This window comes from Delphinus delphis, chromosome 9 (assembly GCF_949987515.2).
Source record: "Delphinus delphis chromosome 9, mDelDel1.2, whole genome shotgun sequence".
In the NCBI taxonomy this organism is placed as follows: Eukaryota; Metazoa; Chordata; class Mammalia; order Artiodactyla; family Delphinidae; genus Delphinus; species Delphinus delphis.
Window position 1 is genome coordinate 33,559,729 of NC_082691.1, and position 19,841 is coordinate 33,579,569.

General features: G+C 48.3%; 2 protein-coding genes across 2 annotated transcripts in view; one reads left to right on the forward strand and one right to left on the reverse strand.

Annotated features, from left to right (window-relative positions):
• Positions 1 to 18,147, forward strand: part of CDCA7L (cell division cycle associated 7 like) — a 52,382-nt gene extending 34,235 nt beyond the window's left edge. Inside the window, exons 2-10 of the mRNA XM_060020400.1 lie at positions 2,901 to 3,041; positions 7,484 to 7,621; positions 10,766 to 11,140; positions 12,766 to 12,837; positions 12,952 to 13,122; positions 13,876 to 14,001; positions 14,932 to 15,081; positions 16,103 to 16,239; positions 16,756 to 18,147. Coding sequence (XP_059876383.1) covers positions 2,901 to 3,041; positions 7,484 to 7,621; positions 10,766 to 11,140; positions 12,766 to 12,837; positions 12,952 to 13,122; positions 13,876 to 14,001; positions 14,932 to 15,081; positions 16,103 to 16,239; positions 16,756 to 16,786 — 1,341 coding nt within the window. The 3' untranslated portion in view covers positions 16,787 to 18,147. The remainder of the gene's footprint in view (positions 1 to 2,900; positions 3,042 to 7,483; positions 7,622 to 10,765; positions 11,141 to 12,765; positions 12,838 to 12,951; positions 13,123 to 13,875; positions 14,002 to 14,931; positions 15,082 to 16,102; positions 16,240 to 16,755) is intronic.
• The window catches only part of DNAH11 (dynein axonemal heavy chain 11), a 313,588-nt gene continuing 311,552 nt past the window's right edge, over positions 17,806 to 19,841 (reverse strand). The window contains 3 exon segments of the mRNA XM_060020402.1: positions 17,806 to 18,053; positions 19,013 to 19,153; positions 19,566 to 19,678. Coding sequence (XP_059876385.1) covers positions 17,806 to 18,053; positions 19,013 to 19,153; positions 19,566 to 19,678 — 502 coding nt within the window.

Sequence of the window (19,841 nt, forward strand, 5' to 3'; positions counted from 1 at the left end):
TATCAGGGAGAAGGATAGTCATAGAATCTCAAATATCATCCTAGTTATTACTTAACAAGCACAAAGGGGTAAAGATACTTTTGCTAAGAAGAAATCTGGCAGATCTCACTTTAACTTGGTGATCAAACAGCATCACCAGTAAAGACACAACCAGATGTTACATGCGATGTGTAGCAGGAACGCAGCACTGCCCACAAAGGAGTCTGGCCGCAGAAAAGTACACTTGAGTCTGACTGAGACTGTAGATTTAAGTACCAAATTACAGGAAATCCAGAGGGACAGAGGAGTCTGCTAAATACCATCTTGGGGCTGCAAAAATCAAAAACCAAACCTCCAGACTCTGGCAAACTCTACAGTCAAATAACCCAGTTTCTTCAAAAACCAGTTGTGAGGGCTTCCCTGGTGGCGCAGTGGTTGAGAGTCCGCCTGCCGATGCAGGGGACACGGGTTCGTGCCCCGGTCCGGGAAGATCCCACATGCGGCGGAGCGGCTGGGCCCGTGAGCCATGGCCGCTGAGCCTGCGCGTCCGGAGCCTGTGCTCCGCAACGGGAGAGGCCACAGCAGTGAGATGCCCGCGTACCGCAAAAAAAAAAAAAAAAAAACAGTTGTGAGAAGAAAGTTAAATATGAAGGTGACGCGAGAAAGGACTTGAGACGTATTGACCAATGTATGGGCCTTATTTGGATCTTGATACAAATACACTGGGGGCTGAAAAAAATAATAGTAACTGTGGACACAGACTGTATATTTGCTCGTAACACAGGGTGAAATGATACTGTGTCTACAATTGCTTTAAAATAATTTAGAAGGAGAGCAGTTGGGTTGGGATACAGATGAAACAAGACTAGCCATGGACAGGTAATTGCTAGGGTGTCCACATGTGTGTTCATGATACTCTTCCATCTACTTAGGAATGTATTTGAAAGTTTTATAATTAAATTAAAAATACTGCTAATTAATAGGGAATAGCTTGACATTTTGTGCCTCTTTATGCAGTGCATTGAGAAGTACATGTCATCTGTATAGAATTGTTGCCAATAATATCTGAGTCTGTCAGGAAACAATCACATAAGCTCAGAATATGTGACATTCTACAAGGCAGTTTTCTTGGGTTGTCTACAGAATGTCAGTTATGAAAAGCAACAAAAAATGTCATAAAAAAACAATCAAATACAATGCATGATTCTTTCTTGAGCGGATCCCTTTTGCCCTTAAAAAGTTATGAAAGGGGCTTCCTTAGTGGCGCAGTGGTTGAGAGTCCGCCTGCCGATGCAGGGGACGCGGGTTCGTGCCCCGGTCCGGGAGGATCCCACATGCCGTGGAGCGGCTGGTCCCGTGAGCCATGGCCGCTGAACCTGCGCGTCCAGAGCCTGTGCTCCGCAACGGGAGAGGCCGCAACAGTGAGAGGCCCGTGTACCGCAAAAAAAAAAAAAAGTTAAAAGATATTTTGGGTACAATGCAGACATTTGAATATGGATTCATAATACATGATGTTATTGAATGAATATTATTTCAGGTATGATGATGGTTATGTGGTTCTTCAGCAGAATGTCCTTTTTCTGAGACGTGTATGGAAGTATTTTAGGGTGAATTGTATGGTGTCTGCAAATTACTGGAAACATACATGGATTAGGTTGCTGCATTTTTTTTTTTTTTTTTTTTTCCGGTACGCGGGCCTCTCACTGTTGCGGCCTCTCCCGTTGCGGAGCACAGGCTCCGGACGCGCAGGCTCAGCGGCCATGGCTCCCGGGCCCAGCTGCTCCGCGGCATGTGGGATCTTCCCGGACCGGGGCACGAACCCGCGTCCCCTGCATCGGCAGGCGCACTCTCAACCACTGCGCCACCAGGGAAGCCCACTTGCTGCATTTTAAATCACTATTTTCCTAGGTTAGAAACATTCAAATATCAGCAAATGCCTGAGATTCAACCTAACATTTGTTGAAAGAGAAAAAAGCAAATGGGGGACTCTACGTGAAGCATCTATAAATGTTTGCACTATTCTTTCACCTTTCTATGTGTTTGAACTTTTTCGAAATAGTTAAGAACAAACAGGTAGTCAGCGTACAAAAATGAACTCTCAGCAGATACATATTTGTTAGATTAAGTGTGCTGACAACATTCTCGCTGGCAATAATTGCCTGGAATAGTGTTTGATAGAATTAATTCTAAACTAAGATTGATTCAGAATACAGAAAAGAAGGAAAGCTTTATTTCATTGTATGAACTTTCATGTGACAAAGAACAGAAAAATAACTATAGGTAGAAATTAAGAAAAGAGTTTAGTGATGTCTTAAGGACTTTTTTTTTTTTTTTTTAACGTGGATGACATTTAAAGACAGATCCACTGTAGGGCTTCCCTGGTGGCGCAGTGGTTGAGAGTCCGCCTGCCAGTGCAGGGGACACGGGTTCGTGCCCCGGTCCGGGAGGATCCCACATGCCGCGGAGCGGCTGGGCCCGTGAGCCACGGCCGCTGAACCTGCGCGTCCGGAGACTGTGCTCCGCAACGGGAGAGGCAACAGCGGTGAGAGGCCCGCGTACCGCGCAAAAAAAAAAAAAAAAAAAAAAAAAAAAAAAAAAGACATCCACTGTAGGAGAAAATTTTCTTATTTTTTGTCAAGAGATCAAAAATGGCTTTTATCTAGGCATGGCCTCAACAGTCCTTGTAAGATAGGATATATCTCTAGAATTTGAAAAAGAAAAACTCTTATCCTCTTCCACCCCTCCCCTGGTTGCCATGAGGTGTCAAGTTGAGGCACATTTTACTCAGGGTTATTGGGGTTTTGTGAGCAACCATGGCAGATTGATAAGGTCATGAGATGGTAATTCCTACTCCTCTACAAAATTTCCCTAAGTGATTATAACAGCCCCTGATATTATCGTCCTTTTTTCAATCCAAACAGATCCCTAAAGAAGTGGCTGACATCTTTAACGCCCCCAGTGATGATGAAGAGTTTGTCGGTTTCCGAGATGATGTTCCCATGGAAACCCTGTCATCAGAGGAGAGCTGCTATAGTTTTGACTCACTGGAGTCAGGGAAGCAGGTATGGGTGCCTCCTTTCAAGGCAGGCGTATCCGTCTGGAAGCTTGGATCTTGGTTCGGATATTCTTTTACTTGAACATAGTCTGAGACTGGTGGTATCAGTTAATTGTCGAGCATCTTGTTTTATTAGTGTTACACCTTCATGTTTCAAGCAACTGGTGGGGGTACCTCGCTCAGTTTTGCTGTTTAAATCCTTTCTATGTACAATATATATATATATTTTTTTCAGTAAAGGGGACCTCACATGATCAAATCCGTCTCTTTGCCACCTCGGGGCTGCAGCCTGTGGCCAGGCTGTATTTGGAGCGCTCCCACACAGCTGGCGGGGGAGGGCTGATCCCCCAGCGATAGCGTAGGAGTGTGTGGTTACCATGAGACACATGGCCTCTGTGCTGCTGCGGTGAGGCTCTGTCCGCACCTCACTCATGGGATTGTTCTTTCTTTAATTCCTTTGATCTGTGGCAGACACAAGTTGCAGTTCTCGGAGAGGTAGATTCCTGGAGGTTTATGTTGGGATTTGGCAGGAGCATGGCCAAAGTATCCAGGCTTCCGTGGCATTTTTTTCTGAGTTCCTTTGTGGCACTCAAAATTCCTCATTCTCCCTCGACCATGGCCTCCCTAAAAGGCTGTGAGTTAAACCCACCTAGCTTCCACTGGGGAAGCAGAGGAAGGCAGACAGTTAATTATGTAAGTGAAGCCCCCGCTTGACGGCAGTGTGTGTGGTCTCCTCACCTTGTTTGATGCCTCTGCACCATTTGACACCCCGCCGCCCCCCCCCCCCCAGCCACCTGCTTCCACTCCCCTTGGTCTCTTTTCTCTTACACCTTTTGTTCTTTGTTGTCATCCCTTCTACTTCCTGTCCCCATCTGTGGATGTTCTCCACGATTTTATCTTCAGACCTTTCCACTTAATGATCTCAGTGCCTGGCCTGGTCTGAGCCGTTGCCTCCTGGTCCTTTGTGGTTTGGGTCTTCCCTCCAGCCCCAGATATACTTCTGACAGACACTTGGATCCGTCGTCATTGCTCAAGAGAGATCTGAAACTCACCATTTTCCCTCCCTGGTTGTCTGTCTTCCCCATTTTTGTCTCCAACTTTGGAGCTCTTGACGCCTCCTGTTTCCTCACCCATCTCCTCAAGTCCCTTGCAGGAGCTGATGAATCTTCTGCCATGTTCCTCACCTCCATCCCTTCCTGTCTCTTCCCTCCTCAGCTCCCGTGGTTCTCATAGTCCTTCCCGCAGGTGTGGGACTGAGCTCTGGTCGCCATCCTCCCCTGTTCAGAAATCGCCAGTCCCTCCGTTCGAATGTGGTCAGGCAGTGAGGGGCAGCCTGTTGGGTCCGGCGTGAGTGGCCCTCTGAGCGGCGCGGGACGTTGTGTGAAGCGCCAGCACGAGCCTGGCGGGCGGCAGGCCTTAAGGAACAGAGCGGCCGCTCTTGCTGCTGTGACGACTGCCCCTTCTCCTGTGCCCTCACACCTGCCCCCAGTCCAGCCCTGCTCCCGAGTCTGACCCCAGCATGCATTCCGTGGCCCGTGACAACATGCTTTTCACGCAGAGTGCCCTTAATTCACTGTCTCCCTGGGAAGGTGCAGGCGCTGTTATTATTCCTGTTTCACGGGTGATGAAACTGAAGTGTGGGGAGGTGAAGTGACTTGGTCTGAGGCCTCACATCTGAGAAGTGGCCGAGCTGGGATGTTCCTAATCTAGGAGCCCCACTTCTCAGCCTCGTGCCTTGCACGGTTCTGGAGACCAGAAACTGCATCCGTGCCCCCCGCCTGCACTGTTCTGCCCCCCGTGCACACTGGTCCAGGCTCTTCATCCTGCCTCTGTGCGCTCTCAGCATCTTTCTAGCCTCTAGCCCAGTTTAGATGCAGCTCAAATGATTCTGCTTCCACGAAGTCTTACTGGATTTTCTTTCTTTCTGTGCGCCGTGTTGCATGTGTCTCCCTTACAACACTGATCCTCGCCATGGGGACCTGTGGACTTGTCCAGCTCCCTTACTAAATGACAGGCTCCTTGATGGAAGGGGCCTCGTACTTGAATGGTGCTTTCCAGCTTCCCCGGCTTGGGCTGCTTCCTTGGGTTGTCCCTTTCCTCTTGTTTCATACATCCAGTGCCCATGGGCAAAGGAGCACCCGTGGGGTGGAACTGAGGTGGGATACTTGTCCGACTGGTTCAGCCACCATGACTTCCAGTCTGTTTCTTCACATCCCATGAGCTTCAAAATAAAAAAAAAAGTCACCACTCTGTTAGCTTCTCTTCTGATCTGTTATTTGCTTATGTTCTTTTTTTTTTTAATTTTTTTTTGTGGCACGCGGGCCTCTCACTGCTGTGGCCTCTCCCGTTGCGGAGCACAGGCTCCGGACGCGCAGGCTTAGCGGCCATGGCTCACGGGCCCAGCCGTTCCGCGGCACGTGGGATCTTCCCGGACCGGGGCACGAACCCGTGTCCCCTGCACCGGCAGGCGGACCCTCAAACACTGCACCACCAGGGAAGCCCTGCTTATGTTCTTGATCACGGTAGATGCAGGTCACCAAAGCCCACAACATACTGTCTAGTAGTGATTTTAAAGGATAACGGCCAGATTTCGGAGAACAAAGAGCTGTGTGAGGCTTATAACCAGGGACACAGGAGACTGTGGAGTGGATGTTCGCTTTGTTACAGACCCCATTAAAGATGGTTTTTACACCCTGTGAAATCAGGAGAATAAAAGCATGGGCCTTGGTCTAGGGCTGCAGCTGACTTGTTTTCTCTATCAGAACTGGCCACCAGAGATACTGATCTCTCCCAGGCTGACGGCTGCCTGTGACACCAGCTCAAAGCACAGAAAGAGCCAGAGGACTGGCAGGTTGGAACCTGCTGTTCCAAGGCATGACCTGTTCGGGCTCCAGCCAGGGACTTCGGGTCGATGAAGAAGTGTGCACATGGGCCCCACTGCCCTGCAGCAGCCTGCAGGGGCTGGCCCAGGGCTCTTGAGCCAGATGTTTCCTGCCCTCGGAGGTGGTGGGTTTCCTTGGGAGCCAACCGCGCACCATTCTTCACGACAGACCCTGGCCTGCTGCTTCCCCACCTGGACCCCACACACTCCGGATCCATTTTAACCCGCCGAGAGAAGCCGCGTGAACTTGTACGTAGTGTGTGCAGCAGTGCCGGCGCTGGTCTCCCTGAAGCACAATTTGAATTTCACTTTAAAGAAACTTCCCTTTTGTGTGTGATTTTTTTTTAAGCAGCTGCACCACAGCTATCAACAAAGGGATGAAGTAATTTACATCTGAGCACAGTCACTCCAATTACCCATAATAATTCACAGGAGACATTTTTAAGCTTAAAAAAAATGCCGGATATAGGCATTTCTTTCTTTTTCCCCCGGGAAGTTTTTCTAACTCGTCTGTTATGTCTGTTTTTCTCCAGAGACTGATTATCCGAGGTCGAAGAAGTATATAATTAAAGTCAGGGAAAAGGCAGGCAGGGAGATAAAGATTCTCCAGCCGCATGTGCTGTCATGAGGGGTCATACCCCTGCATCAGGGGTAGGAGGGGAGACGTCAGAGGCAGCAGGGGGCATGGACTGCAGGCCTGGCTGCCAGCTTGGAGGAGGCTGGTTTGTGGGTCTCCGTTCTGTACTGCCATTCTTGCTTTTCCCCTCCTCTCTTTCAAGCATGCCATTTATTTTTATGAGTTCAAAAGAAAGAAAAAGTCATGACTGGAACATGTCCTTTCTGAGTCAGCCGTGTAACATCTTTCCTCGGGCTCCCTTGCTACCTGCCGGCGGTGGCTGCTTCTCACCTCCTGCGGGAGAGGGACTCCCTAGCGGGTGACGGAGCAACTGCGTTCTCGGCGGGGGGCGGGGCGGGGCGGGGTGTGGAAGCCTCCAGCCCTGTCCTGCCCGGAGGCATGCTGTCTGTGAACCAGGCATCTCCCCTGGGAGGAGCTGGCTTGGGATGGCTGTTGGAAAGGAAAGCCAAGCGTGTGTGGAGGAGCCAGGGCCAGGTCTTCTCCATGTGTTTTCTGTTCTGTGTGAACGCAGATGCTCCTGATGGCCCCGCCCCGGCGGGAGAAACTGAATTCCATCAGCCCCTACGGGGGACACCAGCTGATGGAGGCTGCGGCCATTCTGGTTTTTTGAAATTGTTCAATTTGTGGGTCTAACTTTCTGCAAACTATGGAAAATATGTATATATACGTGTGTTTTTATTGTGGTAAAACCTACATAAAATTTACCATCTTAACCATTTTTAAGTGCGGTAAGTCCCAGTGTGCTGCCTGCAAGACACTGAGAGGCGTTATTCACAGCGTCTCGAGGCCTTCACCATTATCTGTTTCCAGAATGTTTTCATCGTCTCACACAGAAACTCTGTCCCCATTAAACAGCGACTGCCCTTGCCCCCAGCCCCTGCCAGCCTCTGTTCTTCTTGCCTTCTCCATGACACATGTGTTTTTAACTTAGCAGGATGTGCGTTTCCAGTCCACAACCTTCACAGAAGAGCTAAGGAGAATTTTTAGAGAGGACAGTGACTCAGAGACGGAAGATTTTGAAGGATTTACGCAGAGTGATCTGAATGTTAACAGTAACGCAGAAGTAATGGTAATATTTATCAACGTGAGGGAGGGTGGGTTGTAATATTTTTAGTCCTGGTTCCGAATTGTATTGTTACTTGTAAGAAGCCACTTTACACATGAAAAGGTTTTACTTTTTCTTACATGTTCATCTTATAAGCCAGTTAACAAAATATAAAGATTTTACTGGTTTTTACGTGTTCATCTTATAAGCCAGTTAACAAAATATGAAGATTTTACTTTTTCTTACGTGTCCATCTTCTAAGCCACTTAGCTAAATGTAAACTCGGCTATTCTAAGGCGAATTCCTGGCCCACCAGTCCATTATGCTCTTAGAGAAAATCCAGTTGTCTTTCCTGGGTGCCTTTGGAGTCTGGGGGGATGTGTCCCAGGCGTCCCTTATTATCCTTGTCAGAGAATTTATTTCAGACTTTTTTGAACCTCTTTTATCTGAAAAGAGGAGGGTCTGAGAGTAACAAGTTCCTGAAAGTCATTTTCTGTTGTGCGCCAAGTAATTAGGTTTGGAGTTGATTTGGCAGAAATTTAGCTGTGGTACAAACTTAGAGTTTTGTCTGTGCATTCTTGATTTGGATCACGACAGGCTTTTTAATGATAAAGGTGACCTGGGCTTGTCTGATTCCTAAGGGAAGTCTGCCCTCAGCCCTTTGCCATCAAGAGACTTGTTGGTTGATCTCTTTTTAGTCCATGTGTTTAGTTAGGCCAGTTGACTGCTGACCAGTATTTGAATCTCAGGGTAACTTTGAAGAACAGCCTTTGGATTTTTTTTAGGCATAAAAATGTTTTTTACTAACTGGAAAGTAGCATACATTTATCTCATAAAATCAATACACCACTTCCTTCTTTGGTATCAAGATAAGGGATAGAGCGGTTAAGCCTCATTACGTTCAGAAGCTCCCAGAGAAGCACTCGTGGCGTGGAACCTGTGTGGGTGTTTAAAGAAGCTGTAACCAGTAGCGTTGCTTTGTCCTTCACCTTTTCCTGGGGGGACTTAAGGCCTGAAAGCCTTGATGGTAGGCTGCCTTGCTTGATGGTGGTTTATTTCTGTGAATAGCAACACAGACCTGTGCCAACCTATCGGCCTCAGCCCCCCGCCCCTTGGCTTTCTTTACAGAAGTTATTTGCATGGCAGTTCCTGTGTTCTGGCCAGCAAGGCTCCGGTTTCTAGAGATCCTTCCAAACCCTGATGGGTATCATCTACTCTTAGTGACTTGTTTATCTTCTCTTCTTTAGCTAAGTAATGTTGGGATATGCAAAGAATTTGTTTCCAGCATGCGAAAGTGAATTACCCCCAGCACCTTTTTTTTGGTTTTCTTCCAAATCTGTACATTTAGGGACATGTTACGTTGACTCTGATAGAACTCATAGCTCAGGGCAGGTCCACCTGTACATTTATTTTGAAATTCAGTGAGAAAGCAAGCCTTCTTGCCTCCTCACCCAACCTCCTGCCCACACTAGCGAGTAGTGGTGAGACCACCTTTCTGGCAATAGGGTATGACTCTACGTTGGTGTCCAGTGGTCTTGTAGCCAGATGTGAAACTGCTGCAGCCGTGGTGCTGGCTCTCAGGTCGGAGTCTCCACTGGTGACTCTTTCCGTACTTCAGTCCTTTGTAGTACGCTACTCCACGGCCTTGGTAAAGAGACGGGGGCTAGACGGCGATTATGATAAATGAATAAAGCCAGTCAGGGGAGAGAACTCCTCTGAAGTTCTCCAACAGTGTCCTCTAACATAGATTCCTCTGCAGCCCACTATTTGGAATTCCAAAGCTACTAATGTGGAGAGTTCAGGATATTAAAACAAATAGGTAACTCCGTACAGTACAGTCTTATTTCTCTGCCTGGCTTTTTGTGCATTGATACATACACCAAGGTTTGGAAGTTGTCTGCTTTTTTTTTTTATTTTTTTGCGGTACGCGGGCCTCTCACTGTTGTGGCCTCTCCCGTTGCGGAGCACAGGCTCTGGACGCGCAGGCTCAGCGGCCATGGCTCACGGGCCCAGCCGCTCCGCGGCATGTGGGATCTTCCCGGACCGGGGCACGAACCCGTGTCCCCTGCATCGGCAGGCAGACTCTCAACCACTGAGCCACCAGGGAAGCCCTGTCTGCTTTTTTTTTTTTCCCTCCCGCCGCTTTATTTTTAACTTGAGTCCAGCTGGAATTTGGGGGGGTGGTCACCGAGGAAGAAGCAGAGTCATTAACTGAATCCCAGGCGGCTCCTGGTGCTGTTCTCAGCTCTCCTCACAACCTGAGTCCCTGACAGAGGTGCCCAGGCTACACTGTCCAGCCTGTGGTCAAGGGAAGAGGCCAGGTGATGACCTCAATCCCAGTATTTAAACCCATCTCTGCTGTTGCTAAGAGTCCTTTGCATCTGAGATGTCCCCTTGCTGTTGCCTTCCATTCTTACTGTGTTCTCACGTGTGAAACCAAGTTATGTTTTGATGCTGGAGACCTATGCCGAGTGGAGACTGAAAACTGAGGCTGAGAGTTGCTTGAGCTGACTGAACAGGTGCCTGCAGCCGCCCTGCAGAGCTGTCTGCCTGATTGCACCCCATGGCGCTGCGGGTTACAGAAAGGGGAGGAGGCTTCCCTTGAGTGAGGACCCAGTGTATCCTGGGGATGAGGTTCCGCCACTGACCCCGAAGGCAGGTCATCTGCCTGCTCCTTGGTCACTGCACTAAAATGAAGTCAGCTCTCCTGTCCCTCTTACTCATGAGTTGTGTTCCAGCTAGTTAGGGCAGAATGGTACTTTATTTTTCACTCAGCACTCCATTTTTACCTGAGGATACCTCTGATGTCATGCACACCCTTTTCTTTATTCCCATATTCCTGGGCTCCCAGGTGTGCCAGCTTGGGTGGTCCACTGGGGAGGAGCCCACCTCATCAGCGTTTGGCTTCCAGCCTGATGCTCTGAACAGAACACAGTCTGCCGGTGGGTGTGGCTGGGCCAGAGCGCGTAGCAGCCTGCTCTTTGATTTTGTTCATCTACAAAGTACTTGCGCATTTAACTGAAGAGTTCAGAGGGAACTACCAATAGGAAGGGAGAGCTTTCAACTATTCATTGTTCCCCTAAAATACTGTCAGAGGGGTTTTAAGTGTGTGTCTTTCTGAAGGTTTGTTTATAGGCACTGTCTTTGTTCTTTCTCTCATTTCATTAGCTCGTGGAGTCAGAGCTCAGTGATGACGGTAAAGCATCTTTCATGAGTGAGGAAGAGGAAGATGAAGAAGAAGAGGCTCCACCTAGAAGCAGCAGGCCGAGAAGAAGCAGTATTGGTCTTCGGGTAGCCTTTCAGTTCCCCACCAAGAAACCGGCAAAAAATGCCGGTAAGAACAGTTCTCCTGAGCCGTTGTTTTCTGGCTCGCACATACAGGACAGTAAGAGTGGAATTCTTGGAAGAAAGACAAGCTGCAGACAGAGGAAGGAAAGGGAAGATTCTGCCTCTGAGTCTGAGGACGACTCCAGGGACGAGGGCCAGGAGAGCTCAGACGCCCTGCTGAAAAGGACCATGAACATCGAGGAGAACAAAGCCATGGTAAGGCCGCGCGGCCCAAGACAGCCACTGCTGGGGCTCCCAGGGCTGCGTCCCCACAGCTGCTGCTGCTTTGGCTTCGGTCAGGAAGTGTGCTCTGGGCATTGTGGGTTCTTTCTCTTTTCTTGGACCCCAAGCGGTTATCACCTGATTAGCTCTGGTTTGGGAACAGAGACTCCCAGGACCATTTTTAGCCCCCTCCACAGTGCCATGGACTAAACGCCATTTACTGTTGATCAAGTTATGTTGCAAATATGCAGTGGTATTTTACGGAGATGAGAGGCCCTGTTCCCAGCAGAAAGAAGCAGTGTGTAAACGTGGGTGTCATGAAGCCCACTTAGAAGTTGCTTTGTGCAGGTCAGGCAGGCAGCTTTCAACCTAGATGCTGTAGTGTCAAGATATCAGCTAAAGGAATGAAAGGGGTCTAGGTATTAAAAGGAACTGAGCAGTTCTGAATCACTTTAAAACGTTTTCACCAGAATAATTAATGGAACAAGGTGAAATCTTTGTGTATTTGGTTTTTCTGTATGTGGTCAGTAACTGTGGTTTCCTTCATAATTTTATACACAACAGAATTTAAAAAAATCATACCAATCATCATCACTTTTAGCATTTTAGTATATTTTTTTCTTTAATATTTTCTTTTTAAAAAGCATAATTTAATGATACTGTATATGCAGTCTTATTATATGTCTATTAAGTTGCTTAAGAAAATATAAAGCCTACTTTGGGGTATAATTTATCCAGAGACATATTTGTGCTCAGTTAAGAGAAATTTTTAGCGTCGTATCTCTCTGTGTCTTTAAAATAAGAACTATGAGGGCTTCCCTGGTGGTGCAGTGGTTGAGAGTCCGCCTGCCGATGCAGGGGACACGGGTTCGTGCCCCGGTCCGGGAAGATCCCACATGCCGTGGAGCGGCTGGGCCCGTGAGCCATGGCTGCTGGGCCTGCGCGTCTGGAGCCTGTGCTCTGCAATGGGAGAGGCCACAACAGTGGGAGGCCCGCGTACCGCAAAAAAAAAATAAAAAATAAGAATTATGTTCATGATTTTAGGATTTAGGGGTGACACCCATACCTCTGTGTAAGTCTAAAACTAAAAGGAATCCTAATGGTATGATTGGCACGTTAATGCCTGTTATTTGGTGTTCTTAGGTGTTTATTTGGGAATATTTTCAGAAATTATTGATAAGAAATTAACCAACTTAAAGAATCAGTGTTTCGGAGCTCTGAATAACTGCCGGAATGATCTAGTTGGGCCTTTTCTGTTGTGAACATGATGAAACTTGATTCAGGTGGGCAAAATGATAGGTTCCAGGGTCACACTGAGAGTTAGTAGCCCAGTCACGATTCTAACCGCATGCTCCAGGCCTTGGACCTTCCAGGACAGTTTTCATCGTGTCTTCTTCTACCTAACGAACGGGCATAGATTTTATTCCTCTCATGCTATCAGCATCTCACCTGCGTAGATAAAAATCTTTACATGTGAGGTTAAAAAAATAACAACTGCTGAGATCTTATGTAAACTACAAGTTTCTTATGGCTGCAAACTGGAAGACTTGTGATAACATGTTAGATGAAGTAGACGTGGCAATATTTATGCACGATCCTTTCTTTCTTCTGAACTTCAGCTTGCTCAATTATTGGCGGAATTGAACTCAATGCCAGATTTCTTCCCGCTCCGAACCCCGAACTCAGCTTCTGTAAGTGGAACTCCTTATATGTATTGATTCCAGTACTCATGCACACAGTCGGTTGCTAGATGGCTTTCATTCCAGAAAGCAGCCAGTTGTGTGTGTCTGTGCTCTCACCTGCAGAAGAAGAAAGCAGTGAGGCGGGCCTTCTCAGAGGGACAGATCACACGGCGCACCAACCCGGCCCGGAGCGCACGGCCTCCCGAGAAGTTCGCCCTGGAGAACTTCACCGTGTCGGCCGCCAAGTTCGCAGAAGAGTTTTACAGTTTCAGAAGAAGGAAGACAACAAGCGGGGTATTTTCTGACTATAATGAACCAATGCTTCTTTGTCTAAGCCAGCGGTCCTCGCACGTGAGCGTTCATCACAGCCCTCTGGGGCTCGGTGAGAGCGCTGAGGTTCTGACTCAGTAGGTCTGCAGCAGCTGAGAAGTTGCATTTCAGCCAAGTTCCCAGATGCTGTGGGTACTCCTGGGACCGCACTCGGAAAAGAACCCCGGGCCTAAGCTTGCGCTTGATCTAAGCTGTAGGCCATGAAGCGGGTCCTTCCTCTAAACCGAGCAATGGTTAGGACCCCAGCTTCATCTCCAGTGGAGGCTGTAAAGGGCTGATAACGGCAGCAGGTGGCTTCGTGGTTTTGCTTGTGGGCAAGTACAGTGATGCCTCTGGTCTTTCTGTTTAGGAATGGGGAGTTTGGAGTGCTTTCAGTCTAGAGCAAGACACTCTGGACCCTTCCTATTTGTGGCTTTGGCTGTTCAGTGTGGTTCACTTCCCCGGCCTCACAGAGCTTGCCGCAGGTGACCATTCAGTGGTCAGGGAAACCCTGAGCTTCTGGTTTATCGTCCTGTGTCACCTTGCTATCAGGGAGGCTTGGCACTAAGGATAGGAGCTCAGCAAATGACTAAAATGTATGAATGATTTCAGGGAAATAGAAGAGGGACATAGTTAACATGCATGGTCCTAGAGCTCTGAGGAGCTTAAAACTTCTATAATTTGTTTTTAACCGCCCAAGCCATCTAATGCCCAGTTCTGCTTTGGCTCGTTCTGCAGGGGAGATGCCAGGGATATCGACGACGTCGCCGTGTATCTTCTTTTCGGCCAGTGGAGGACATCACTGAAGAGGACTTGGAGAATGTGGCCATAACTGTTCGAGATAAAATCTATGATAAAGTTCTGGTAAAGTATATCTGATGAATAATTCACATGATCGTGACTTATACTGGGAGTCCCAGGCACTGGTATTTGAAATCCTGCCTTGTTTTAAACTGTATCTGGGCTTACGCGTTTGTGCCGTCTCCCCAGGGCGCAGAGGTGGGCTCCGAGTGGGAGCAGCTGTAACTGGGAAAGGGGAGACAGGTCTCTCTGGGGGATGCATTATCTGTGGGGGGAGGCAGGGGTGTAGTCTGGAAAAGCACAGTTGTAATTGTTATATTTTAAATAGTTTTTATGTTTTAAACGTTGAAAAAACTAATATGCTTTTATAACCAACAGAAATATATTTCCAATATTAACACTGTATTAACACTGTTGAAAATGTACGTATAATATATATTTTATATAACCAATAGAAACTAAAGCTTGATAGAATATCTTTGGTAGGTAGGAAATGTGTTAAGTTTTTTAGAATGGTAATGTAGAGGATGGCTTTGTGTCGTTTCGCATCCTTTTTAGATAATGGGACAGTGTCTTAAATACTGTTAAAAGGTTTTCAATTGAATCGCCAGCGTTTTAAAACCAGGAGATTTATCCTGAACGTAACCGGATTGCTAGGAACTGGGTGGGAGCCGTGCGATGCTGCCCAGGGCTTATCACTCAGTCACCTGTCACCCCTGTGGGCTCTGGTCTCTCCCATCATTTCTGTCCAGCTGATCATTTCATTTCTTCCAGGTTCCCGGCTCAGTCTCATCTGCCCTAAGAGGCTTCTCTGGCCCCAGAACTAAAAGTGCTTACAGGCTGCCAGAGAGTGCCAGTGTTTGTACCAGAGAAACAGCACTGCTCGATTCTGGGGGAGAGGCAGGGCTGCTTTGTGCACTTAGGATATCCGTGTGGCCTCATGGGCCTCCCCCTCCAAATCCCATGTTCACCACCCACCGCCTTCCGCCTCAGGGTAACACTTGCCACCAGTGTCGGCAGAAAACCATTGACACCAAGACGGTGTGTCGGAACCAGAGCTGCGGCGGGGTGCGAGGACAGTTTTGTGGGCCTTGCCTGCGGAATCGCTACGGGGAGGACGTGCGATCGGCGCTGCTGGACCCGGTAGGCACGGTGCTCGCCTCGGCCTGAGTTGTATCAGTGAGGGGAGCAAGCTGAGGACGGGGCTCCTGGGCCCTCTATCGGGTACCTGCAGCTGCAGAGCTCTGGGTTTTGTAGACCCCCCTCACCACCCTCCTTTTCATTCTGCCTCTTGAGACTGGCAGCAATGAAAAGTAGAGTTTCCTGCCCTAGATAGGACTGGAGAAGAGAGTGCGTTTCGCTTTCCAGGGTCAGAGGCAAGCTTTCTTAGAGTTAGGGTTTGTACAGGCGAGCCTGTGTCCCTTTCCTCCAGCAGCGTCCTTTACCTTGGATTTGCCGGGGCCAGGCCCAGCGGGTGGGTATACCGTGGTGTAGGGTGCTTTCTGTGCGCACCTGCACTGCTCTGAGATTTCACGTCTGTTAGTGCAGTTTATTTCAGTTGTTATTCTTTTAGCCTCCCAACACTTTGGTTCTTTCTGTAAAATGAGATAATACATAGTATGATGGTTAGTGTGTATGCCCTTGAACCTGGGCAGTCTGGCTCCAGAGTCTGTGCTCTTAACTGCTGCAAGACCTCTTATGCAGCAGTCATGGGGGTAAATAGACTGTCCCGAGTTTGCAGGTGAATGTAAACTGCTACTCAGGTTGAGTGATTTGAGAATCCCTATGCTCTCAGAAGCAGGGCCGACCTCCTGGGCGTGTGACCTGTGAAGTTGTAAGGGGCCCTGCACTTGCTCTGATACCTGAAATTCTCCAAAACTTTTTGAACATACGTCTACTAACTATGCACCTGGTCCTGTTTAAAACCAACACGCTTCAGTGTTTCTGCATGCGTGATCTGGGGTGATCAACCTTTCTGGACCTTTTTGAAACATGCCAGGGGAAGGAGACATTAGTACCTGTCACAGGGTGAAGGATTATCTGAAGAGTCTCACGTGATTAAAGATTGGTGGAGAGGCTGAGTGATCCAGGCTCAATCAGAAGCTCATCTTGCGGGGAGAGCCTGTTGATAACGGGGGCATTCCTGCTGCCATTGCTTCCCTAGGGTTGGGTGTGTCCTCCCTGCCGGGGCATCTGCAATTGCAGTTACTGTCGGAAGCGTGATGGTCGCTGTGCCACAGGCATCCTCATTCATCTGGCCAAGTTTTACGGTTATAATAACGTTAAGGAATATCTGGAGAGGTAAGCCTCACAAATCAAAAACAGAGGTTGTAATGCCCGGGTGCAGCCGGGGAGACCCTCTAGGCAGGTACAGGGTTGCCTTGTTTCAGTTGCTTCTTAGAAACCACATCGAGTGCCAGTCGTCCTGTGTCTCTTTGCATTGGGCAAGCTTGGGACTGGTATTTTCCCTATCGGGAAGTTCCCTCCTTTGCTAGAATTTCCCCCTGACTGCCTCCAACAGTAAAGAGTCTACAAGGCAGGCTGAGGGAAAGCTGTGAAGGCCCAAGGCAGCCCTAAGGAGAGGGGAGGCTTGGGTCCCGTGCGCTCGGACGAGGAGGCTGCTTGTAGGGACGCAGGAGTCAGGCGAGTGGCCCTGGGGGCCGGCCTGCACCACTGTGTGTGCGTGAGGAGTTGGGCCTGAGCTGGTGACAGGAGAGCCGGTTCGGGCTTGGTACTCCAGGGGATGGTTGAGCCTCTAACCTAGGATGCCGCTGTGCTCGTGCCTCCGTCCCACTAATGCGTCCCATTTTTTCTCAGCTTACAAAAGCAGCTGGTAAAAGACAACTAAGAGAAGAACCAGCCAGCTCACCATGGAGGACTCCGACAAGACATGCCATTTGTGCCTAAGATTTCTTATGGTTGTGTTTGTATACAGAAATTCTTTGTAGATCTAAATACTATTTTTTTTTAAAGATTGTTTGTTTATATACTTCAAAAGATTTCTCAGGAAGACGAGAGAGGAATCGACATACATGTATACGCAGGCCTGTTTATAGATTGAATTGTTAAAAGCATCTGCAGCTGATTTAAAAAACATAGTTTAGATGGGGGGGTAGAGTTACCCCAGAGAAAACATCGTGTAAGCAGCTCTTGCCTTTGTTGCCTTGATCTTTTACCTCCCAAACCAGTCCCTGGAGGCCAGCTTGTGACGGGTTACGTCCCCTTTAAGTTTACCTTATCATAAGTGACCATAGTTTAAGCTGCTCTGGGTCATTGGAAATTTATATTGAAAATGTTCCCCTAAATTAGAAGGTGCAATTACCTGTAGATCTTGAGTTTTATTTTTGTTAACACTTGAACAAAAAGTGGACTGTCAGTCACATTCTGGACACTGGAGGGCTGCTGGCCAGGAGGAGCAGCTGCCTGGGGCCAGTGGCTTCTATATTTTAAGAGAATATAAAGGCTAATACTTTTTGTTTATCTACAAGAACTAGGCTCCCGCGTGTATGGACCGGGAGCAGACTTCCAACCATATTGTTTGTTTTGGAGGTTCAGTGGAATGTTGATGAAAATGTGATCTATACTGTACTCTTTTTTGTGTTGCAGGAAGGCTGGGGAGAGCTAAAAATGAACATTTTCAGTAGGGTTCCCATCTTTTTTTCTACATTTGCTTCTTTTTGTCCCCCTTCTTTACTTTTCAAAGATGGTGTTTGTTTAAAAACAACGAATGCTAAGTTAGTTACTTAAAAGGTACATAAGCTGGACTCTGTTTTATGCCTCTCAGTAGGATAAACGACCGTGCGGGAACAAGGACATCTCCGCGGTGCTCCGGTGGGAGGAATAGAAGCCCCTCTGCAAGGGCCGTTGTTACGCCTCCAGCAGGAGGGCCACGCCTGCCAGGACCCATTTGGCCGCCTTTTCTTTGCTCTTCAACCTGAAGGTCCAGACACGGTTGGGGCCCCTCGTTTTGGTTTTGTACACAGGGCACTCGTAGGTGTGTTGGGTTTCCTGTCTGTCCGCGGGTATGGCTTTTGCAAAGATGACTGGCATTGCAGACCTTAACTCCTTGAGGTAGGCGTCCATGATGGCTCCTGACTGGCTGTCCCATCTGGCACCTACAGCATAAACCCAAGGGTTACAACCGTGCTGTATGTTGGTACTGAGCCTCTATTTGTTGTAGGCAATAAACGTTCCGGTTTTGTCACTTCACTCCTCATCAGTGGCTTCCTTAGCGAGCTGGCCCATGACTGAGATGGGAGGGAGATGAGGGTACTTGCTGCCCAGGGGCCACGCATACACTGTAAGCACAGACTCTTCTTGCTCCTGTGCTAATGCCTGAACTCTCTCCTGTGAACAGTAAACTAAATGATCTGAATTTAAAAGGTGTAAACCTTACCTACATGAAAACAGATTCCGTGAGAGAGAATCACAGATGCAGTAAAGCAAACTAGTTTGTCCTTCCTTTAAAGAAGTGCATCTGCATATGCTTATGGTCAGTATAAGACGTGTCCAACTCACCACATTCCCTCCCCACTGCACATTCTTTTCTTCGTCTAAGTTCAGGTCACTTGTTGTTTATACCACCTACCCCGCCTTTAAAGCACATGCCACACGTGTTCAGATGTTGAAAGTGAAAAAGGAGCATCTTGGCAGAGACTTGGAAAGCATTTCTCCAAGTGCCCTTTAAGGTAAGAGGAAGCGGTCTACAAGATAAGATAAATGCATGGGTGAATAAACTTGGAAGCTACTGCATATTCTACCCCTTTGCCCAGAGATTCACAATATGCATTGGCATCTTACAGGCTTAGAGAGATGGTATTTTACCACAAGGGTGAAGTTAAACAGTTCAAAAGCAAAGTAAATTCAGTGTATAGGTCTTTGATAGCCATGGCCTTAAAACTTGGCTCACATTGGACACACATCCCATCTACCTATCTTAGCATTTAAATTGTTCGAAAGCCGGAAACGAAGTAAATAACCACCAGTGTGAGTGCGTGCTGAGCAATGGAATAAACAAAGGACAAATACCAACTTGAAGCTGAGTGAGAAAGGTTCACTCTTTGGGACATCTTACCTTCCATGAGGAGCCCGTGGAGGTATGCGCCTTCCCTGGGGGGGTGCCCATAATCCTCCTTCGTTTTTTTGGTAACCTCAACAGTCAAGCACATTTTATCCAGCGGCCACTCGTTTCTTCGAGCCGTGGTCTGCATGATTGCTTTGGGAGGAGGACGGACAGAAATGGAGTAGGATAAAGCCACAGACAGAAGGGTCCCGGGAGCCACCCGTCTAAGCTGAGCATCTCCCTGAGTGAGGCGTGTTCTTGGGCGTTCCACGTGGCTGCACTAGAGCAGGACCACCTCCCTGCTTTGGTGGACGGAGTTTCACTGGCACGGCTATACCCATTTGGCTTGTGCTCTGCCGTGCCAGAGTGGAACCGATGTGAGAGACCGGGCCGCCCGTGACGGGAAACGTTTACCGGGGTGAACCCCATCCCACCTCTCTCAGCTGCTCCTGTCCTGCCGGGCGTTTTGTTTCCTCTGTAGTGGCCAGGGCAGGGGGAGTGGCTGGGGTTCTGCTAGGGGGTGTGACTCTGTCAGCATCAGGGGCCGCCCTGCCCCAGCCCTTACCGGTTAAGAAGGACTGAGGGTTGAAGAAGCCAGAAAGCCACACCACAGCCGGAAGGGCGAGATCTTGTGTCCAGGTATCCAGTTCCCGACATCGCAAGAGGAGGTCATTAAACCTGGTGAGTAGAAGGTAAGAAGACACAGACTTGCTTTTTGGTAATAAAGTTTTTCAGTAAGATTAGAGTCCGTGGGGTGAAGAGTGGTGGTAGAGAGGTCCACAACTGATAACCAGTGAAATCGTTAGCTGACGATTTGCAGAACACTGTCCCTTTAAAGGGC